Consider the following 19,163-nt stretch of genomic DNA (forward strand, 5'->3'; position numbering starts at 1 on the left):
ATAATTCATGCAAGGAATTCCCTCAAGTGATATACCACACCAATCCCCCTTCAATTTTTTTCAAAAATATCCCTATTTATTAATCAACCGAAACGAAAAATAGTTGGATCGATTTAACGACCGTAAAATGAATGAAACAGTATCACAAAACGAAAGGTATAATTATATAGGCGGTTGCTTTATATATATACATATCTTCAAAGACAATGCAAGACAATGACGAGTAAATTACACAGCTCCCTAGGCAACAGGTTTTCCTCTCCCTCGAAATGGATGCTATATCTACACACTTATATATCTATTACCCAAGCAAACACTCTTTTTAACTCGATCGAACGAATCGTTTGCCCATCATTGCCTCGTCTAAGCGATTTACATTTATTTATATAAAATTGTATTCAAACGTGAACGAGCGAGAATCGGGATTGTTCGAGCGGAAATTAAAGACGATTCAACCGCGTGAGTTTAAAATTTTGAAGGAGGGGAGAGAAAATCCAATCTACGCAGGGCCGCAACAATTAATCGTCCATTATCTTTGGAACCGAAAAATCGAAACTCGAAAGGATCGCGAAAGAGGGAGACAGAGAATATAAGAAATATGTGTGCATACCTGTTTCGAAGGAGTAGCCGTTCGGTAAATGGAGACGCGACTCGGTGGTTGTCGGTCGTTGATTGGCTCGTTGAGTGTTGATTGGTCGATGGTTTTTTGGGCGAGCTTGCGAGGATCGGTGCTTCAGCGACAGAGTGACTGAGCTTGCAAGCACGCGACCACTTTATATCCGAGACAGGGACTGGGTCGGTGGCGTTGTGGTGGTGGAAACGATGGGGGTGGAAAACCCACATCCTCCCTCCCCCCTCTCACGAGTCACTCTCTTTCCACGATCACGCGTTTCGTCCACCACCGATATTATATATTTCCACGCTCTCGAATCAAAGCTTTTTTTCTCTCAACTTCCTCCTCCTTCTCTCCCTCTTCCCATGGGACAACACCACTGCACACGTTGTATGAACGTCCTGTAAAAATCGGATCCGTTCGAATCGGTGTCGAGGATCGACGGGACCCACGAGACTCGAGCTCGCAACGAGGAAGAAAGAGACGAGTTGTTAACACAATTTTATTATTGATATGATCGCGGTGATAATTTTCAATTTCGCGTAAGGCGGGATGAAGGATACTTTTGAACCGTGTCCGGATTCGATCGTGTGCATTCTGACGGGCGAACAGAATTGCTGGACGAATTGCTGGACAATGCGGCGGCCGGGATAGAAATTGGCGGTTGGCAAGAGGCAGGAATGCTCATCCCCCGAAATATGCGAGGCCCGGCATGCCCCGCTCTCTTGCCACGAGATTCGTCCCTTCCCCCTCCATTCACGTATCTAGCATTCGACCGTGTTTCATTATGCGTTTCTTCTTCGCGATCTTCGTCCCATCGAAAATCAGGAAAAAAGTGTTTGAAAAGTGTTCTTTCTCTCGCCCCTTGAACTTTGACGATCAAAATTGACGATAATATACGAGACGGAAACGATGCGAGAATTTGAAGAGAAGGAAACGCGATGAACGAATGAATAAATAATGGATAAAACTTGATTTTTCCTTTTCCCGATTATGGGGTGATGAAAGGGCATACGATCGATAATCGGTGACCGATAAGGTTAGAAATACGCCATCAACTTTGAAGGGAACGTGATCGTAACAACGATGACGATAAAACGCGATAAAACGTCGCGGGCCACCATTCACCGACGGATCTCGCTCTTCCAAACGTGTTCCTCTTAACTTTTTATTCCGCTTGCTGATATTTCGTGAAATAATCGCTATGTTGGAAAGTTGCAATCCGATTGGGAATTCTTTCGTATGGATTCGTGTATAAAAACATTGGTCACGATCGTGAATCTTTATCTCCCCTTTGAGATTCTCAAGCGATGGCCAAGCATTGGATCGTAACGTTTCTGTTGGACCACGAGATCAATAAAAAAAAAAAAAAAAAAACGAAAAAATAGAATTTGCATTAACACCTCGTAAAAGAAGGAAATTTACGTGGAAGCGCAGGAAATTTCCTTGAAATTTTACGTAATTTAATAAAAAATCGCGTCATCAAAATATCATTTCGATACCGCGAACGAGCAATCGACGAGTCATGTTCAAATTTACCCGTAAAACGTAATTGATCAAAATCGCTAGAAATTTAATTAAAGATTGATAAATTTGATCGTCTTAAATAACATCAATCATCGATAATTGAATTTCTCTTCTATTTTCTTTTATATGCTTGTTGAACAGGAACGGAAGAGAGGTTAACTACAAAGCAAAGCGTATATATAATAAATATAAAAATAAATGATTTTTTTTTCACGTTTATTTTCTTCTATTCGCCTATTTTAAACGTGAACGAAGGCAAATTTGGATGAGCTGATTACGTAAAGAATGTGTAAGAGAGGATCGATGGATTGATGATTAATCAATTCGAACGAAATAATACAAGTTCGAAAGCTACGAGAGAATTCATTTTACGTAACTTTTAACGAGCAATGCTTGGTCGTATCGTCGCTAATTAAGCATTTCTATAACCACCGTGTTTGAACCGTATCGTCTCATTTTTTTTTTCTTTCGATCCCGTATATTCGAGTTTACGACAGAAACTAAGAAACACACCTTAAAACGTTCATCCACCACAATTTTACGTAGGAAACGGAATACACGAGCCAAACACGTTTCACCGTCTCGAAGCTTCTGTCACTCGTCAACCACGATCGTATCTCTGATGTCAAGATGTGCGCGAACCTGTCGGTGTAAATTGTAAACACAATTCTCGCGTTATCTCGCCACGATCGAGCCCTTGAAACGAGACAATTCGGTATCGTAGCATCGACTCAGCCGCAGTAGAACGTATCATTGTTTAGTCAGACCTTTCTCTCTTGCTCTATTCTCTCGCTCGTTTTACATTTTTTGCAAATATTATATAAGACAAATACCATAAGACTACTAGTGTTAAAACTTGCGACTGAAAATATATTTTTTGTTTCTTTTTATTCGCTCTTTTATTTTATTCTCTCGTTACGCAACGTTACGTACCAGCTATAGAAATACGAAAGAAAAATTCGAAGAAGAGAGTTACGCGATTCGATAATTAATCGAAGGCAATTAAAGAAAGATGTTAAAAGAGGTTATCCACTTGTCGTAAACATTTTTATTTCCATTTTTCGACGCGAGTGGGCAAGACGTTCGACGCGTCGAGGCAGAGTTTGGAGAAAGAGAGAAAGAGAGAGAGAGAGAGAAAGAGAGAGAGAGAGAGAGAGAAACGATCTCAAATCGATCGCGAAAAACAGCAACTGGAATGATGGGCCAACATCGTTACCCAAGCGAAATTGGATCTCTCTTTCCGTTTCTCCCACGATTTCCACGGAAAGAGATTTGTAACGAACAGGGCGGATCGTTAAGACCCCTTTGAAAAACATTTCGATTTCTCGCTTTCGTGATTCGAACTTCCAAAACAAGAACGGCCATCTCCTACTTTAGTTGCGATAATTATTACTTTCGAGATCGAAACGAAACGAAACGATTCGATATAAGCGCGTTAAATAATTTTCGCAACTGTGACATACGAAACGTTCACTTAAATATTTTATTATTTTCTCTTTTAATTTTAAGAATATCGCGTGTAAAGTTAAAATTTACAATTCCCGTTCTCATAGAAGAGTGGAAGAAGAAAAGGAAAAAGAAAAATTTCTGGCAGAATGTGCTAGTAACGAAGGATTGGCTTATCGAAGCGGTTGTGAAAATCGTGTCGGTAATTCCTAAGCAAAAAGGAAATCCCGAAAGGTATTTTCTTTATCGAAGTCGTAGCTTATCCTGCAAGCTACGATTCTAAATCGTACTTTTTCCAACCTTTTATTCGCGGTCGATAAAATCAACAATTTTCTCCTTCTTTCTTCCACACTTCCCCATCCCTCTCCAGTTTTGTTTTTTCTCCTCTCTCTCTCTCTCTCTCTCTCTCTCTCTCTCTCTCTCTCTCTCTCTCGTGTAAGCGAGTAATTCGAGACACCAACTCGAACCGAACAAATTTCTTCGTATTTTCATTTCATTTCATGCGGTATTAAAAAGTGATGTTGAAACTTGTTGTCGATCCCTAGACTCTTTCTTATCTATAAATATTTTAACTTTGCGAGAAGAAAAATACGTGTCGTGGGATCGTGGCGGAGCGGAAAAAGTGATAAACGATTAAAATTAGAGAGGAAAGAAACGTGCAGCAAGTTGCGATTCTCGATTCTCGTAAATCGAAAGAAATATCTCGGTTTCCGAGCGTGATGAGGAGGGAGGAGGGGGATCGCAACGGGTGGTTGAGTGGTATCAGAAAAACCTTTAGGCCGAGTTTCCATTACCCAGATCCGATCATTCTGTACTCTGATTGACTTTCGGTGTCGCGGACGCTCGTGTTTCCTCCGATTTTTTAAACTTATTACAAAATTATTTCCATTCGTCGAAACTCGTCGATGGATATGATGCGTCGTATTCTCGATCGAAGGTTCGAACTTGTCTCGCGAAAAATTACACACGACGCGTGTAAAAATTGTACGCGTCAATGTTCGTTTTTCCTTTTTCTCTTTCAACGAAGCGAACGTCAACCGTAAAATCTATTCGATTGGATGTAACGGATGGAACGGTCCTCTCCCGCAGAGGAAAAAAGCGTTTTCGTCGTTTTCGTCGTTTTATAACCGCCATCGTACCGTGATCCATAAGTGACCCATTAGCGCACGAGTCGAACTCGTTAAACTCCGTTTAACGCAAACGCCAGTCATTTCTTAAATTCCCTTCTCGCGACGTGGAATCGTCGGTATCTTTCCCCTCCTCCCTCCCTTCTCCCCTTCTTCCCTAAGCTCCGGTTACCGAGTTTCTCTGTCGAGAATGAAGATTCAATTTCGTTGGATCGCGAGCGCGCAAACATTGGTCCGTTCGTCGACGGCCAATACGCAACGAGATTTTTCGCACGTGCTACGTATTGTGCAAAACGTATCGATGACAAACCACAAATCACGTTACGACCTATTATTTCAAAGCGAAGTTGCAAAGCTGTTGTTCGATCACGCGACATACGAATCCAGATCGCATCTCTGTCATTAGCTAATTAATGGTGGTACGAGTCGGCGAGAGAATCCACGCGATATTTCTTTCGAATCGATCGAAGTTTTGGAAAAATTGAAAATTGAGCGTGATATATTTCATCGATAACGAATTCGAGAGGAAGAGTTTGTCCAGTTTATCGTGAATTCGCGGTTTTATCAAATATTCAGAATCTGTAGGAAAAACGATAGAAAGAAGAGAAAATATTCACAAAAAGGGAAAGATGTTTCCCTTCCCTGCTCGAATATTCAACGATCCTCTTCCCCCCCCCCTCCCTCCCCTTCCTCGATACGATTCTATTTCTCGCATATACGTTCACGAAACGTTGCGAACTTTTGGTCTATCGTCAAGAAAAATTAATTATTGCCGTAAGATCAAGTTGATCGGAAAATCAAAACTGACGGCGATTCCTACCTCGATGAATCCGTGGATAGTCAATATCTCAAATTCGCTTTCGTTTATCGATTTGTCGAACGAATCGAGGCGAAGAAAGAGAGAGAGAGAGAAGTAGCGCGCGTAGGGATAAAGAAAGAGAAAAGAAGGGGGCGGAGTAAAGAGAGAAAAGAAGAATAAGAATGAAGCGAGAAAGTTGACATCGGTCACGTATCTGGCCACCAGAGCGTGTTAGTCGTTAATTATAATCGGCACGTGACACTGGAACTCGGTTAATTGTACGGATCCGTTTCTTTCTAGCGAACCACCTGTCGCATTTGCGATTCCGCTCGAGCCGACACTCGAGTTTTTTCCCGTCTTTTCCTTTGCTAAATGGAATCGAAGACAAATGTCTCTCTCTCCTTCTCTCTCTCTCTCTCTCTCTCTCTCTTTCTTCAGACAAACGCTCTCAGTAGACATGTTTAATTCGATTCCATTAAAAACAGTAGCGTATAGTAAATCGGTGAGGAGTGTTATTAGGAAGGGCGGGGATTAAGATCGAGCCGGCAAATTTTCCGACTTCCAAACTATTCTCTCTCACGAGATTCGTTCTCTGCGACGAATCTGCCAATCTCGTGCGTGTTCTTCCATTCCACTTTTCCGACGCGTAACTCAATTTTCGTATCTACGTTATTCTTCGCCAATCTGGAAACTCTCGTTACACCTACCACTACATACTACATAGAGCTTGCCCGCTCTCGATCCCTCGATTTTCCAATCCTAATCGTTCCAACCATTCACACGGTATCCCCGATAGAAGATTTTCTCAAACGCGCGTTCCTTCGCTCGTCGTTCCAGACTCGCGGAGGCCGAGTTTCGCCAAATTGATTCGCGGCGAAGAGGAGGGCGAAATTTTCACGGAAGGGAAGAAAATAGGCGGCGCGTGAGAATCGGAGGATATAATGTGCGGTTTCGCGGATCGGATATATTCTCGAGCGCCTGCGTAACGTCAGCCACGCGTACATATATATATAGGAGGTTGCCGCTCGAGGCGTCACATTGCGTCCTCGAGTACGTCCTTCGTCTTCCTGGGACAAGCGACGCGCAGGATATCTTTCGATATATAATCGTCATATCGACGCGCTCCTTTTTCAATTTCCACGGGAGGGAATCGTGCCAGGACTCTCTCTCTCTCTCACTCTCACACGCACTCGCGCTCGATCTTATTCGCACGTTTACCGCGAGGATCGCCGCGATTTCGATCCTCGGCCAAGATCCTCACCACGCGGGAGGAAGGAAATATCCTTGATTCGGATGCGATAATTCGCTTTCGTAATAAAAATAATCGTATATTTGCCGTGGAAGGAAATGGGCAAGGTAGTGATTCCATGGTTGATGGTGGCGATAGTGCCCATGATCGCTGCGGCCATCGAGCAGCGTGCTCTCGGCAAGAGGAACGCCAATCTCGATTATCCCGACTATTCGACCAAGTACGACGAGTATCCGGTGAGTAAGCAACATTCACCAATGCGCTTCTCGCGTCCACGCGTACGCGTTTACCGAAGATATGCCAGTTTGACGAACTCGTGCGAGGAATCTGGACTCGATTTCAATCTAAAAAGAAAAAAATACATTAATTCTCTCGTAATAAAACGAAAGATTGTGGTGTGGATTCAATCCGGTGTTGACTACTCGAGTTTCTCCGTTGCATTAACTTTTTCTTCTTCTTTCTTTATTGTTTTACCATATTTTTTTTTTTATTCGCTTCGTAACGTTGAATCGAATCCATATCGACTTGCAATAATCGAGATCTTAACAATCTTCGAATCTTCTTATTTCTTGCATCCATTTCCACTCGATGGTGATCAGCCGGTTTCTCGATCCGTCGCGAAAGTTTCGAGCGTGCGACGGGAAGTCGCGCTCGAACACACTTCGACACTTATCGATCTAAAATATAACGGCTTCCCCCCCTCCCCCTCCCTGTTTAAGGGAGAAATAAATGATGGCGATCGATAATTCAAAAGTTGGGATGAAAGGAAAAATTACGAAAGATCGCGATGCGACACAAGTTTCGTCGCAAACGTTTCGAAAAGTTCAACAAGGGAGAACTCGACATCTTGGATTTGTTGCTCCTCCCCCACCCACCCCTCTCGATTAACTCGATAAATATCGAAAGTTGCACAATCGAACGAGAAAGAAAAAAAGAAATTTTATTAAATGTGAAATCGATTCATTGACATTGCTCGTTCGAAACTGTTTAACATCTCGTGAATGGAGGATTGTTTCGACTTCTCGTCGATCCATTCAAACAGTTTCATACCGGAATGTTGATTTCGATGAATCACTTCATCCAACAACAATCCATAAATTCGTTTAATTTGAATCGACAAGTTGATCCTTTAAGCAGGGAGAGGCAATGACTTTTTTTCCATCGTTTTTATTGACGATGATTTAATCAAAGGATAAAGAAGTCTAGAAAATTATTTATATAAGAATAGAAAGGAAAAAAATAATATATATTGTGTGTACACGTATATACATCTATTCCAACGAGGACCACCTCCCTATTCTTCTTCGTTAAGGAGTTAATAAGGTTTACGTCTCTCCCTTACGTCCCTCTGATGTATGACACGGATAAAAAGTAATCGTTTCGTTCGTGATTAAATCGACCGAGGACGAATTTCATTTCGTTTCGTTTCGTTTCGTTCTTTTTTATCGACCGATTAAATTTTTCAATTAAACGGCGCTCCCCCTATGCGCGAGTTCGATTCAACGTTTTAATTAACCGCGAGAAGGAAGAAGGTATCGTGGAACTTCCGCTTCTTCGAATCTTTCGAACGCGACGCGAAGGAACGAGTTAAGACACTTGTCCGATATTTCGAGCGTTAAAGTCTCTGAAAGGACGTCGCCAATCGAGGGATTGGCCTCTCGAATAATAATTCTTTCGATGTATGTGCAGAGAGATTTTTTTTCGTTCGCGTTTCAACAGCGAACGTATCGATTTAATTTGTTTGGATGCCGGAAAAAGGACGAATGAGTTAATGGGGATCGAGATAATAATAAGGGAGAGAAAGGAGAAGTTCATCTTTTGGTCATCGGCGGAGTTGATGACGCGATAACTTTTATATCTCTACGGCTATAATAAAAACCGCGCCATAGATATGGGTTTAATCATCGTTAAATCGATACGCTTTGGCGACACGGTGATAATTTGCGGAACGAGAATAAGATGGTTTCGTGTCAAGATTAGAAACGAAACGCTCTCTCCTTTACCTAAATATATAGACCGAGTGTAATTATTTGGCACACAGTTGGCACGAGTGTACAGGGTGATTGGTAAATTTTCGAAAGATTTCAAATCCCTTGGAACGTTAATGGATTATTCGGGATAATCTTCGAACAATAAATTTCCTCACCCACGCACCCTTTCTTCTCTTCTTTCACCCGCGTATTTATAGCGAAGCATCCGCTTCCGCCCTGTAACTTTTTAAGATCCCTCTTGCTTGGAAAAATGTCAAACTTTTTCCTTTCCGTTTCTCTTTGTCCGAAGATTGGACGACAATTGGAGGAAAAAAGTGTGAATCGATGCGCATGCGTGCTACGTCGGTAATCAAGTTTCAAGTAAATCGAGAGCAACAGGCGTGTCTCGAGAATTTGCAGTTCTCAGTTGGAAGAGATCGACGTTCGATCAACGTTGGATCGATTCGTCGAAGATCGGTATGATTGAAGTTCGTTTGTTGAAAAAATCATAAATCGGATGGACGATTCTCCAAGAAAGTACAACATGGACGTTACGAGGAAACCTTTACGAAGAAAAGAATGTTGCATCGAGTATACGAAATGCTGTTTCCGTTGTTCTAACGCGAGCAAGTTGGACAGGCGAATTTTCACTCGGATCCAGTACGTATTTTTCTTCTTCTTCTTCTTCTTCTTCTTCTTCTTCGATGAAAAATCGGGTATATTTGATCTAACGTGAGGTAAAAGTTTGATGAAACTAGATAAATATATCGAAAATACGTGTAATTTTGTAAAGTGACTTTATCCTTTTTTATTTTTCTCTTTTTATCTTGCAACGAGAACCAATACGATATCTCGCTCGAATGAATACACGCTCTTCCATTATATCTATTTAGAACGGACGACAAATTCATTCCGATCGCGTATGCACGCATATATGGTCGCGTTTACGCAAAATCATGCCAACTCTCTCCTACTCGAAATGAATCGATTAATTTGCACGCGTCTTTGTCATGTTGGCGGCATCGAACGGCGTTGCCTTCCGATATTGCTCGCCTACTAAAATTAAATTACCTAATAAAATAAAAAGAAATTGATTTCGAATTATCACGCGGATACTCCTCTACGGGATTGAGATGACAACTAGACCAGATCTGTCCAACCCCGGTGATCGAATAATTATCGGCCTTCGTTTTGTATTTCACCGTTCCGTTTCGTTCGTAAGTAAACGAACAATTATTTTAGAGTAGCGGGAGAGAGTTTAAAAGTTCTTGAAAATGTCATTGGAAAACTTTTTAGGAGAAGGGGAAGAATAAAAAATCTCTTGGAAATCGAACGGAACGAGATCGAACGGTACGTGAAGTTTTTTTTTCGAAAAAATGATCGAATAATCATCGACCATCGTTCCGTCTCGTTCGTAAACTTGGCTTATTGTTTAAAATAGTAGAAAAGATTTTAAAAATATTATTTGTTAGCGGAAGGAGAATAAATATCTTCGAAGAATCGACGGATATAAAATTTTTTCGAAAAATGATGGAATAATTATCGGATTGATTCGCGAAAATTGTTTGAAATTGTAGAAAAAATTTTTTAAATTTTATTATTGGAAAATTTGTTAGGGGAAGAATGAAGATCTTCGAAGATTATCGATTGACGATAAGATAAATTTTTTTTTTTTGGAAATAATTGAGGAAGAGAGAGGAACGTGGAAGAAGGAACGATCGCGTTTTGGATTCCGGCGGATGTGTTCGACGTGTCGTCGATCCGGAATTCAATTATCGATAAACGGCAAAGTTTCAACGTTCCCGTATTTGTGATGATTAAATTAGCGATAAGGGGATGCTGGGAATGATAACATAATCGAGGGATACGTTTACAATGCTCTCCTGGTTAAGAACAAAGCTTTTCTGCGTTCGATAGGTGCAAGTTTTAAAGCGGCGTCGCGTTTAGAAGCATCGATTTTAATTAAACTTTCCAACCGGCGATCGTACGATCGAATCGAGCAACCCGTTTTCCGATATTCTAAAAAACGCCGTTGGAAAACCAACGTTCGGTCTTTTGTAACCGTCGATTATTAACCGATCCTTTTGTCCTTCAATATCCTCTGCTTCCCCCTCTCAGGGATCTTTGTATACCGTTTTGTAACGGAATCCCTATATTTCTTTGGTAATCTTTAATGATCGGACACCGTAAGCTTTCCTGTAGGTAATCCGGAGACAACTTGTACCGATCGAGTAAAAAGTGCAAAATGAATTTTTTTTATCCGTAAAAAAAATATTTTTCTTCGCCAAGTCTTGCGCAAAATTGTCCGAGTTTCGTTGCGCGATACAAATTACTTTGCTGCTTTGATTTCTCTTTTGAGACTAAAAAAAAAAAGAAAGAAAGAAAACGTTAAAATATTTAAAACTACATCGATATAAGCGAAAGCGAAACTCGATTGAAATGCAATCGTTTCCACCGTGTTCCGCAATGAAATTTCCGAACATCGATACGTCCCAATTAAAAGGAATTACATATTTAAGAGACAGGAAAATTTCAACAAAGTTGGTTTCATTGACGAAATCGTGAATACCTTCGAGATTTTATTATAAAATTTCAAATTTGATCAGAACCTTCATTACGAACTAAATTCCCCTCTTGATACGATGTTAGAATTTTTCATTTTTTTCTCTCAAATTGTGCATTCTTATCCAATTTTCATTAACATGGAATTTTTTTTTCAAAAGAAAAAAGAAATACCAAATCCTCGTATATTTCCTAATATCTGTCGACGCTATGTCGATGTTTCTTTTTTTAATTACTTTCAAGTGTCCGTAGGCTTCGTTGTCAATTGACGAAGATTTTTAATTACTCTCTACTTGCGAGATTGCCATTGGCGACGTTTTCGCTCTTGTTCATTCCCGTCGCCTGTCTTCCCGAGCCAACTTCAAAACTTGCGTTGAAATATCTCCTGCGTTCGATTCGTTCTCGAGTCACCACTTTCTTTTTCCTTTAAGAAAACAGCGATAAAATTGTTTCTCTTTCAACGGATCACGATGTTACTATCGTCGCCAACTCGTTTACGAACAATCGAAAACAAAGTTAAAGTATTTCTATTTCTTCGAGACGAGAGTAGAGAGAACAATTGGCTAAAAATAATTCGATACGTGTAATCACTTGTGCACTTTCTAGTTAGCCCATCCTACCTGCTCAGATTTTTATGAAACGACCCGAGAAAAATATAAATCGATCGAGAATCCTTTGGGAAATCGTTTCGAGTTTGTTTAGGAAAAGATAGGAAAAAGAACGTCCTGTTTACGAATCATTGTTTACTTCGGTTGATGTGGGCCCGACTCGGTTTACTTTTTTTATTTATCGAGGAAAATTAAACTGGTCGCCGGTCTCTTTCGTCGCAACAAGAAATTGAACATCTTTCGACCAAACTAAGAAACACCTGTTTGATCGTATTCATAAGTAAAATTTAATTGTCAGCTTTATCCTTGTCGTTCGATATGGGGGAAAAAAACTGATAAGTCGAGCAAATTAATTTAAAAGATGTAAGACAATTTGACGAAAGCAATAATCAAGTTAGATTAACGAAGATCGAATTGTCAACTTTCGAAGAGTTTCGAGCAATAATGAAATAATCGAGTGGAAATGGCTCGTTGAATTCGTTTAAATGTATAATACTCGCCTTGTTATTTTCTTATTAAACTTGAGGAAACTATGAGACACAATGTAATTAATTTGCTCTCGTTATGAAAGAAAAAAATGTAAAATCGGATTAATTTTATAAGCGGGGATCCGATAAAGAAAAATTCATTTCTGCCGATTTAAATAAAATTTTTTTAAATGGATTACGATCCTTTTTTTCCAACTAATTCGATCAAAGCAAATCATCAGCTTAAGAAGCGTCGGTCGAAATGAAAAAATACAAAGAGAAGATTTGTCAACCTCGTTTCCGTCGGAAGAGTAGAAAATGATTTATTATTACTCGACGTCACAGATGGTTAAATGAAAATAATACGAGGGATATGATATTTCTTCAAAATTCAACGAGAGGGAATAACGATTAAAAGACGAGAATTTCCTAGATTTTCATTCTTAGACTTGATTCCAAAGAAACGTGGAAGAAATGCGAAAGAAAATCGAGAGAATATTCAATGTTAAAACTTGGCGGCAATTATTCTCTGGTTTAATTAATTTTAATTGGCTTAAATATTAAATATCGGGGATAAGGGGCGCGATAACTCGATGAAAAGGAGCAAGATAACAACAGAATTACCTTGCGGTTATATATTACGGTATACGCCGCTTGATACTACCATTCAATTAATTATCGCGCGTAAATCCTATGCACGTGTAATTACTATACCGTGAGTCATACTCTCATTCATCTCTGATCGAAGAAAAATTTCTTTTTCAGGTGGTGGTGCCAAAGAGAGCAGCCCTTTTGTTCGATCGATTAATGGTCGCGTTGCAAAAGGTTGTGGACAATCAGAACAAAGGAGAGCTGGATGGCAGTAGACCGTTCGCAAGATCGCCCCATTTATCGATTGAGAACTCGCAAATTATTCCTTCTACGGACGAGCAAACGATGAAGGTTAGTTTACCGGTTCACTGGTGCAAAATTATATTACTCGAAATTTGATCAATTGCTTTTTTTCTGTACAGATGGATCTTCAGCGACGAGGTCAAGCGAAAGGGCGTGTTTATTGGCGTTGTTATTTCAACGCTGTGACATGCTTCAAGAGAAAGTGATAATAAGCCAACGTAACCAGCCTTCGAAATCCGACTACTCGCATGCTTTCCCCGGTTGAAAGAGAAACAAATAAATCACAAATTCAGAACAAAACTAGATCCTAAATCCAACGATGAATTTATCATTTATTTTGAATCGAATTATTTTCTCGCTTTCGAATCACTTCTCATCTATCTTCTTGACGATTATTTAAGTTCTTGCGTATCAATTATTATGAAAGATGGTGCGGTTGTATTAAATAGTATCAACTAATATATTTGTCTGATTTATAAAACGATCGTTATATAAGATTAAATATTAAGACGAATCGAATTAGACGAAACGTTAACTATTCGATTGGTTTAAAATTCAAACTTTCCCTTATTCATGTACAATTTATGCCCTATGACAATTCTATGCGCTATCCGTTTTATGCCAAAACGAAAATTACTTTGTACAAAAGGTAAGTTCATCTATATTTGCAACGCATATGCGATATTTTTATTCAAATAATTTATTGAAAAATATACGTTACAAAGCTAAATTGTACGTGTACAACTACTATTAAGTGGAATCGCGTGCTTTCGTGGCTATGGATAACCTTTCTAAGCATAGCACTAATTCACAATGTTTGGTATATGGAAACATGTCTACGGCAACAGCTTTCACAGGAACCATTGGTTCTCCGACGTATTGTTTCGAGATAGGCCTAGCTAAATCTATTAAATTTCTCGCAGCTGCCCGAGGATCGCAAGATATGTATATTAATCTTGATAACTTTTTCGCTTTGCGCATAGTTAGTAGCGCTCTTTGATCTGGAATAAACAGTTTGTATTTTTGAAACAAAATCAGCTAACTTAAGAAAAATTATATTAATCTTACGAAGTCCAGCTCGTGGAGGATCCACAATAGCGATAATGTCGGGTTTAGTCGTCCTTCGAATAACGGGAGATAAAATATCTTCGGCTTTGCCTACGAAAAATTCGCAATTCGATATCTTGTTCGCGATTACATTTTCCTTCGCGTCTTTGATGGCATCCTCTATCATTTCTAGTCCAAATACTTCGCCACAATACTGAAATTGTGCTTGCGTTTATTTCTTCTCTTGAAAATTTTATCAGTTTTTAACGAATCTCTGATACCTTTGAAAATGCAAGACCAATGGTCCCAGTGCCGCAACAAATATCGAGTAACGCGGTGTCCATGTTTGGTTTTGCCAAATCAATCGCTGCTTTGTACAATACTTGAGCACCTAATGTATTTATTTGAAAGAACGCTTGAGGAGATATTCGAAATTTCATATCTAACAATTTTTCTTCTATGTATTTTGTTCCGCTAATATGATGAAAATTTTCTTCATCTTTTCCGTCGATACTTCTAAGAAAAGATAAAAAGCGATTTAACCGAATTGTCATAATTGTGTAAACGCTCGGTTTATAATCTTACTTTATTTTCATTATTTGAAGATATAACGATGTTACTCGTGCTTGTACACCTTTTCCAATTTCAAAAAATGTTTTGAGTTGTAGTTTCAATTCATCCAATTTTTGAGAGGTCAAATCTTGAGGATGTATCCCCACTATTACCATAAGATGATCAGAAAGAGTAGTTCTAACTGTAACTTGTCTCCAGTACCCACTATAATCAACTGGATCAAAAGGTGTTAATTCAGTGTTTTTCATGAATTCTTCGAGTACCTAAAATACTCCTAATACAAGCAACAAATCTGAGATAGTAAAAAGGAAAGGATCATTCTCAAGAACTTACTTTAACTACAACTTTCATTTTACTAGGAATATGGCAAAGATTGTCGATAGGTCCCACTGCTGTGGAACCAGATGCATAAGTAGATAATCTGAATCCTATTACAATTTTGTCTTCTTTGTCACTTTTACCTAAATCAAATCAATATTATACATAATATGTTTAATTTATCGTAATTTATCTGTAAGATAAGTAAAATTTGAATGAAATTACCAACTGTAAATTCACATTTATTTCTATATTCCTTAATTGTATCTATACTTAAAATAGGAAGCAATTCACAAGGTAAACCTTGATATTTATTTTTTTGACAATTCAGCCAATCCAAAAGATCACCTTTACTTTCTTTCAACATTTGTTTACATATAGTTGTCAAAATTGAATTCATTTCCTTTTGTTTTAGTTCCAACTAAAAATATATTATCAAATTCTTATTATGTACATTTTAATCCCATATTATTAATATAGTAAGTCTTACTTGATTCGGATAAGGCATATTCCAAAGAGGAATGGTAGTTAATTTAACTTTATCTTCTATAGATATACTTTGATCATCTTCTTCTATCTTTAAACGTTTCTTTGCATTTTCCTCTTCTAATTTTTTTTTTATAAATGGATCTGGTGCAGGTTTCGCGATCTATTTTTAATAGATGTAACTATTTTATATAAATGTATACAATGATTTAGTTAAAATTATATATTTTTCGTATTTTATTCAATGAACTTCGAATATATTGATATGTAAATGTTTAAATATTAATTACGAAGAACAAAATGCGAAATAGCATAACATTAAATTGATATACCTGAGCACTAAGCTTGTAATTTTTCCATAAAATACCATTTAATGTTTCTATTGCTTTCTGACGACTTTCTTCGTTTCTAAAAGATACATAAAGCCATCCACTGCTTCGTTTTGGTGGCTTTATTTTGCACGATTGCAAGTCTAGCTTTTCATTTAAGAGTTTTTTAAACTCACCAATTCCATAATATTTTGGTAATCCGTGTACTTCGATTTTATATTTTTCTGACGTAAAATCAGCTCTTTCAAGATACGCATAAGGATTCTTTTCTATTTCTGTAGATTCGTTTGAAGCCATTCTTTTCAGATTTTTTTAAAATATTCAACCTAACCACTTGTTCTCTTTACTTCAACGTTCATATGCTCTTATATTAGGTTATATTAGGTTAAGTTAGATTAAAGTAGTTTAATCGTAAATCAATAAACAATGTGTATTTGTATAAAGATTTGAAAGAAATTTGCATAAGATAAAATATCATAAATTTAAATAAAGCAGTATTACAAATTAAAGTTATAAAGAAATGAATACAAAATTGATATATTTTCGCGTTATATTTTATAATGTAAAAATAGTTTTCAAATTATCAATGTCAATTTTATTTATAAAAATTTTATTATTTAAGTCATATTTTTGTAAAATTGTAAAATTTAAATTATAAGACTTATTTAACGATATTTTTTTCTTTTTTTCTCTTTTGCTTTATTCAATCAGAATGAATCAGGAAGCTAAAAGTTGTTATTTGAAAAGCAATGATAAATCGCTACTGACAGTCTATTTGCCACATAATAAACCAATTTTCGTCGGTCGTTCTCCAGAGACAAATATTACAGATACACAATGTTCTAGATTACAAGGTTAAAATTTTTATAAATTTATTATATTACATAATTTATATATAATTGGTAATTATTGTAATTATTATTTAATTTATAATATAATCATTGCATATTATATTCTTTATAGTACAAGTATGTGCAGATTATCAAAAGTACAATGTTTATATTCAACAAAATGGAAAAAGATCTTCTGGCTTTAATGGTTTTAAAATGCGTAAAGACATCAAATTTGTAGGCAAACATGAGGATTATTTAGAAATATTATATGGAAAGCATATTTATCAGATTGAATTTAATCCTCCACCTCCAAAAATTTCTTTGATAGAGAAAAGAATCAGAGATTCAGAAACATGTGATGAATATAAAGAAAATTCTTGTAAAATAGCTAAAATTGAAAATGATGAAACAGATACTATTGCTACATACGAAGAAGTTCATGAGGAAAAAGAAGTAAAAAGAAAAGAAAAACAGATAAAAAATGCTCATGGTATTTTAAAATTCGTAAGCAGAAGTAAAATGTCTCCAGATACATTTGAAGATACAGATGATGTAATAGACACTGAACAGGATATGTGGGAATGTAAGCAAACTGGATTATTAATATATACAGCAAAGGGTGCAGAAAATCGCTCAATGGTAAATAAACAAAATATATATTTAGATTATATATTTTCAAAAATGAATGGAATCTTGTTTTTAGATAGCAGCATATGATTTGGATGGAACTTTAATAAAAACAAAATCTGGTTTGGTATTTCCAAAAGATTATGATGATTGGCAAATCATATATGCTAATGTGCCGGCCAAATTAAAAAAGCTCTATAAAGATGGCTATAAAATAGTTGTTTTCACTAATCAAGCATCTTTTACATCTGGAAAATTAAATCCTGATTCTTTCAAAAATAAACTTAAAAATATAATACAAGAAATTGGTGTTCCAATGCAGGTATATTTTTTTTTTTATATAATCTATATAAAAAATAAACAAATATAAATTATATATAATGAATCTTATGTATTTATAGATATTTATAGCTACTGGATATAATATCTATAGAAAACCAGCAATTGGGATGTGGCAAGAACTAGAAAAAGTAAGATTCATTTCATCATTCATGAAATAATTATTTTTATCGGCTAAACTTTTTAAAAACTTTTTAAGTAACTTTTTTACAGAAAAATAGCCCTATATCTATCGATAAAGATAAATCCTTTTACGTTGGAGATACTGCCGGACGAGCGAAAAATTGGGCTCCCGGAAGAAAAAAGGATCATTCATCGGTTGATCGATTATTAGCGCTCAATTTGAATTTGAAATTCTATACGCCAGAAGAATTTTTTCTCGATTTCAAACCGATTCCTTATGAATTACCCATATTTAATCCAAAAAATTTATCGAATAAGGAGATATGCTCAGGAAGCAATATAACTTCAAATGATCAAGAAGTAAATAAAACTATTTTCGCTGTTAGAGATATTTATATTATAATTATAAATAATGCTAATATTAATTGTTAATTTATATTTTTAGATCATTTTAATGGTTGGTTGTCCAGGTTCTGGAAAATCATATTTTGTAAAAAATTATTTGGATCATTATGGATATGTTAATAGAGATACTCTTGGAAGCTGGAAAAAATGTATTACTACAATGGAAAAACATCTGGATGAAAAAAGTAGTGTAGTTATAGATAATACCAATCCCGATTGTGTATCGAGACAAAGATATATCGAAATAGCGAAAAAATATAACATTCCTGTAAGATGTTTTGTTATGACGACAAGTATTGATCATGCAAAGCACAACAATAAGGTAAAAATAATTTTAATTTTTGATGTAACAACATTTACAATACAAATTTTAAGTTAAATATTTTGTTTCAGTTTCGAGAATTAACTGATCCTAGTCATGCAAAAGTTAATGACGTGATTATTAATTCTTATGTGTAAGTAAAATTAAATTATACGTAAAATTAAATTTATATAAAATCTATTGTTAAATTCATTTTTAGAAAAAATTATCAACAACCAAGTTTGGAGGAAGGATTTAAAGAAATTGTTAATATAAATTTTGTACCAAAATTCCAGAAAGAGGAAGATCGACGACTTTACGAAATGTATTTGCTTGAAAGATAAAATTTTACATTATGTGATTGCTTTTAAATATAATAGAATAAAAACACGTTAGTAATAATTTTTAGAAAATTTTAAGAAAATAAGATTTGATTATCTAAATCTAACTTATTTATTAAATATATATGTATATGATTATGAAAATAAAATATATACATTTTATAAAATATCTTATAGAA

The 19,163-nt window shown here is 36.5% G+C and overlaps 4 protein-coding genes across 12 annotated transcripts in view; 2 read left to right on the top strand and 2 right to left on the bottom strand.

Annotated features, from left to right (window-relative positions):
- The window catches only part of LOC116414285 (prohormone-1), an 8,258-nt gene extending 5,486 nt beyond the window's left edge, over window positions 1–2,772 (bottom strand). For both annotated transcript variants that reach the window (XM_086905358.1, XM_086905357.1), the window contains exons 1-2: window positions 2,654–2,772; window positions 611–1,014 (exon numbers count right to left, since the gene is read on the bottom strand). The gene's annotated coding sequence lies outside the window, so the exon portion shown is untranslated. The remainder of the gene's footprint in view (window positions 1–610; window positions 1,015–2,653) is intronic.
- Window positions 2,773–5,745: 2,973 nt separating this feature from the next.
- Window positions 5,746–13,822, top strand: LOC147657985 (uncharacterized). The gene is made up of 3 exons (XM_086905385.1): window positions 5,746–6,997; window positions 13,134–13,310; window positions 13,382–13,822. Exons 1-3 carry the CDS (start codon window positions 6,860–6,862, stop codon window positions 13,466–13,468), a joined length of 402 nt encoding a protein of 133 aa, XP_086761511.1. The 5' UTR covers window positions 5,746–6,859; the 3' UTR covers window positions 13,469–13,822.
- PNKP (Polynucleotide kinase 3'-phosphatase) lies at window positions 13,821–19,151 on the top strand. Of its 7 annotated transcripts, XM_086905376.1 has the most exons (10): window positions 13,821–13,902; window positions 16,390–16,399; window positions 16,727–16,869; window positions 16,979–17,487; window positions 17,552–17,797; window positions 17,877–17,945; window positions 18,028–18,297; window positions 18,383–18,664; window positions 18,736–18,797; window positions 18,864–19,151. In XM_086905376.1, the coding sequence occupies exons 1-10, from the start codon at window positions 13,836–13,838 to the stop codon at window positions 18,985–18,987; spliced, it is 1,782 nt and encodes a 593-aa protein (XP_086761502.1). In that variant the 5' UTR covers window positions 13,821–13,835; the 3' UTR covers window positions 18,988–19,151. The 7 variants fall into 7 exon arrangements, with proteins under 7 accessions (XP_086761502.1, XP_086761501.1, XP_086761497.1 ...); XM_086905371.1 differs by lacking the exons at window positions 13,821–13,902; window positions 16,390–16,399 and adding an exon at window positions 16,081–16,209; XM_086905373.1 differs by lacking the exon at window positions 13,821–13,902 and having other exon boundaries at window positions 16,199–16,399.
- LOC100863525 (tRNA (uracil-5-)-methyltransferase homolog A) lies at window positions 13,947–16,387 on the bottom strand. Of its 2 annotated transcripts, none has more exons than XM_086905377.1 (8): window positions 16,192–16,387; window positions 15,691–15,849; window positions 15,426–15,621; window positions 15,216–15,343; window positions 14,895–15,145; window positions 14,591–14,825; window positions 14,331–14,523; window positions 13,947–14,263 (listed from the first exon to the last, which is right to left on the bottom strand). In XM_086905377.1, exons 1-8 carry the CDS (start codon window positions 16,270–16,272, stop codon window positions 14,013–14,015), a joined length of 1,494 nt encoding a protein of 497 aa, XP_086761503.1. In that variant the 5' UTR covers window positions 16,273–16,387; the 3' UTR covers window positions 13,947–14,012. The 2 variants fall into 2 exon arrangements, with proteins under 2 accessions (XP_086761503.1, XP_003693210.2); XM_003693162.4 differs by having other exon boundaries at window positions 16,019–16,368.
- Window positions 19,152–19,163: the final 12 nt, after the last annotated feature.

Source organism: Apis florea, unplaced genomic scaffold, assembly GCF_048593485.1.
Source record: "Apis florea isolate Af1SG1 unplaced genomic scaffold, ASM4859348v1 contig_2411_pilon, whole genome shotgun sequence".
NCBI lineage: Eukaryota > Metazoa > Arthropoda > Insecta > Hymenoptera > Apidae > Apis > Apis florea.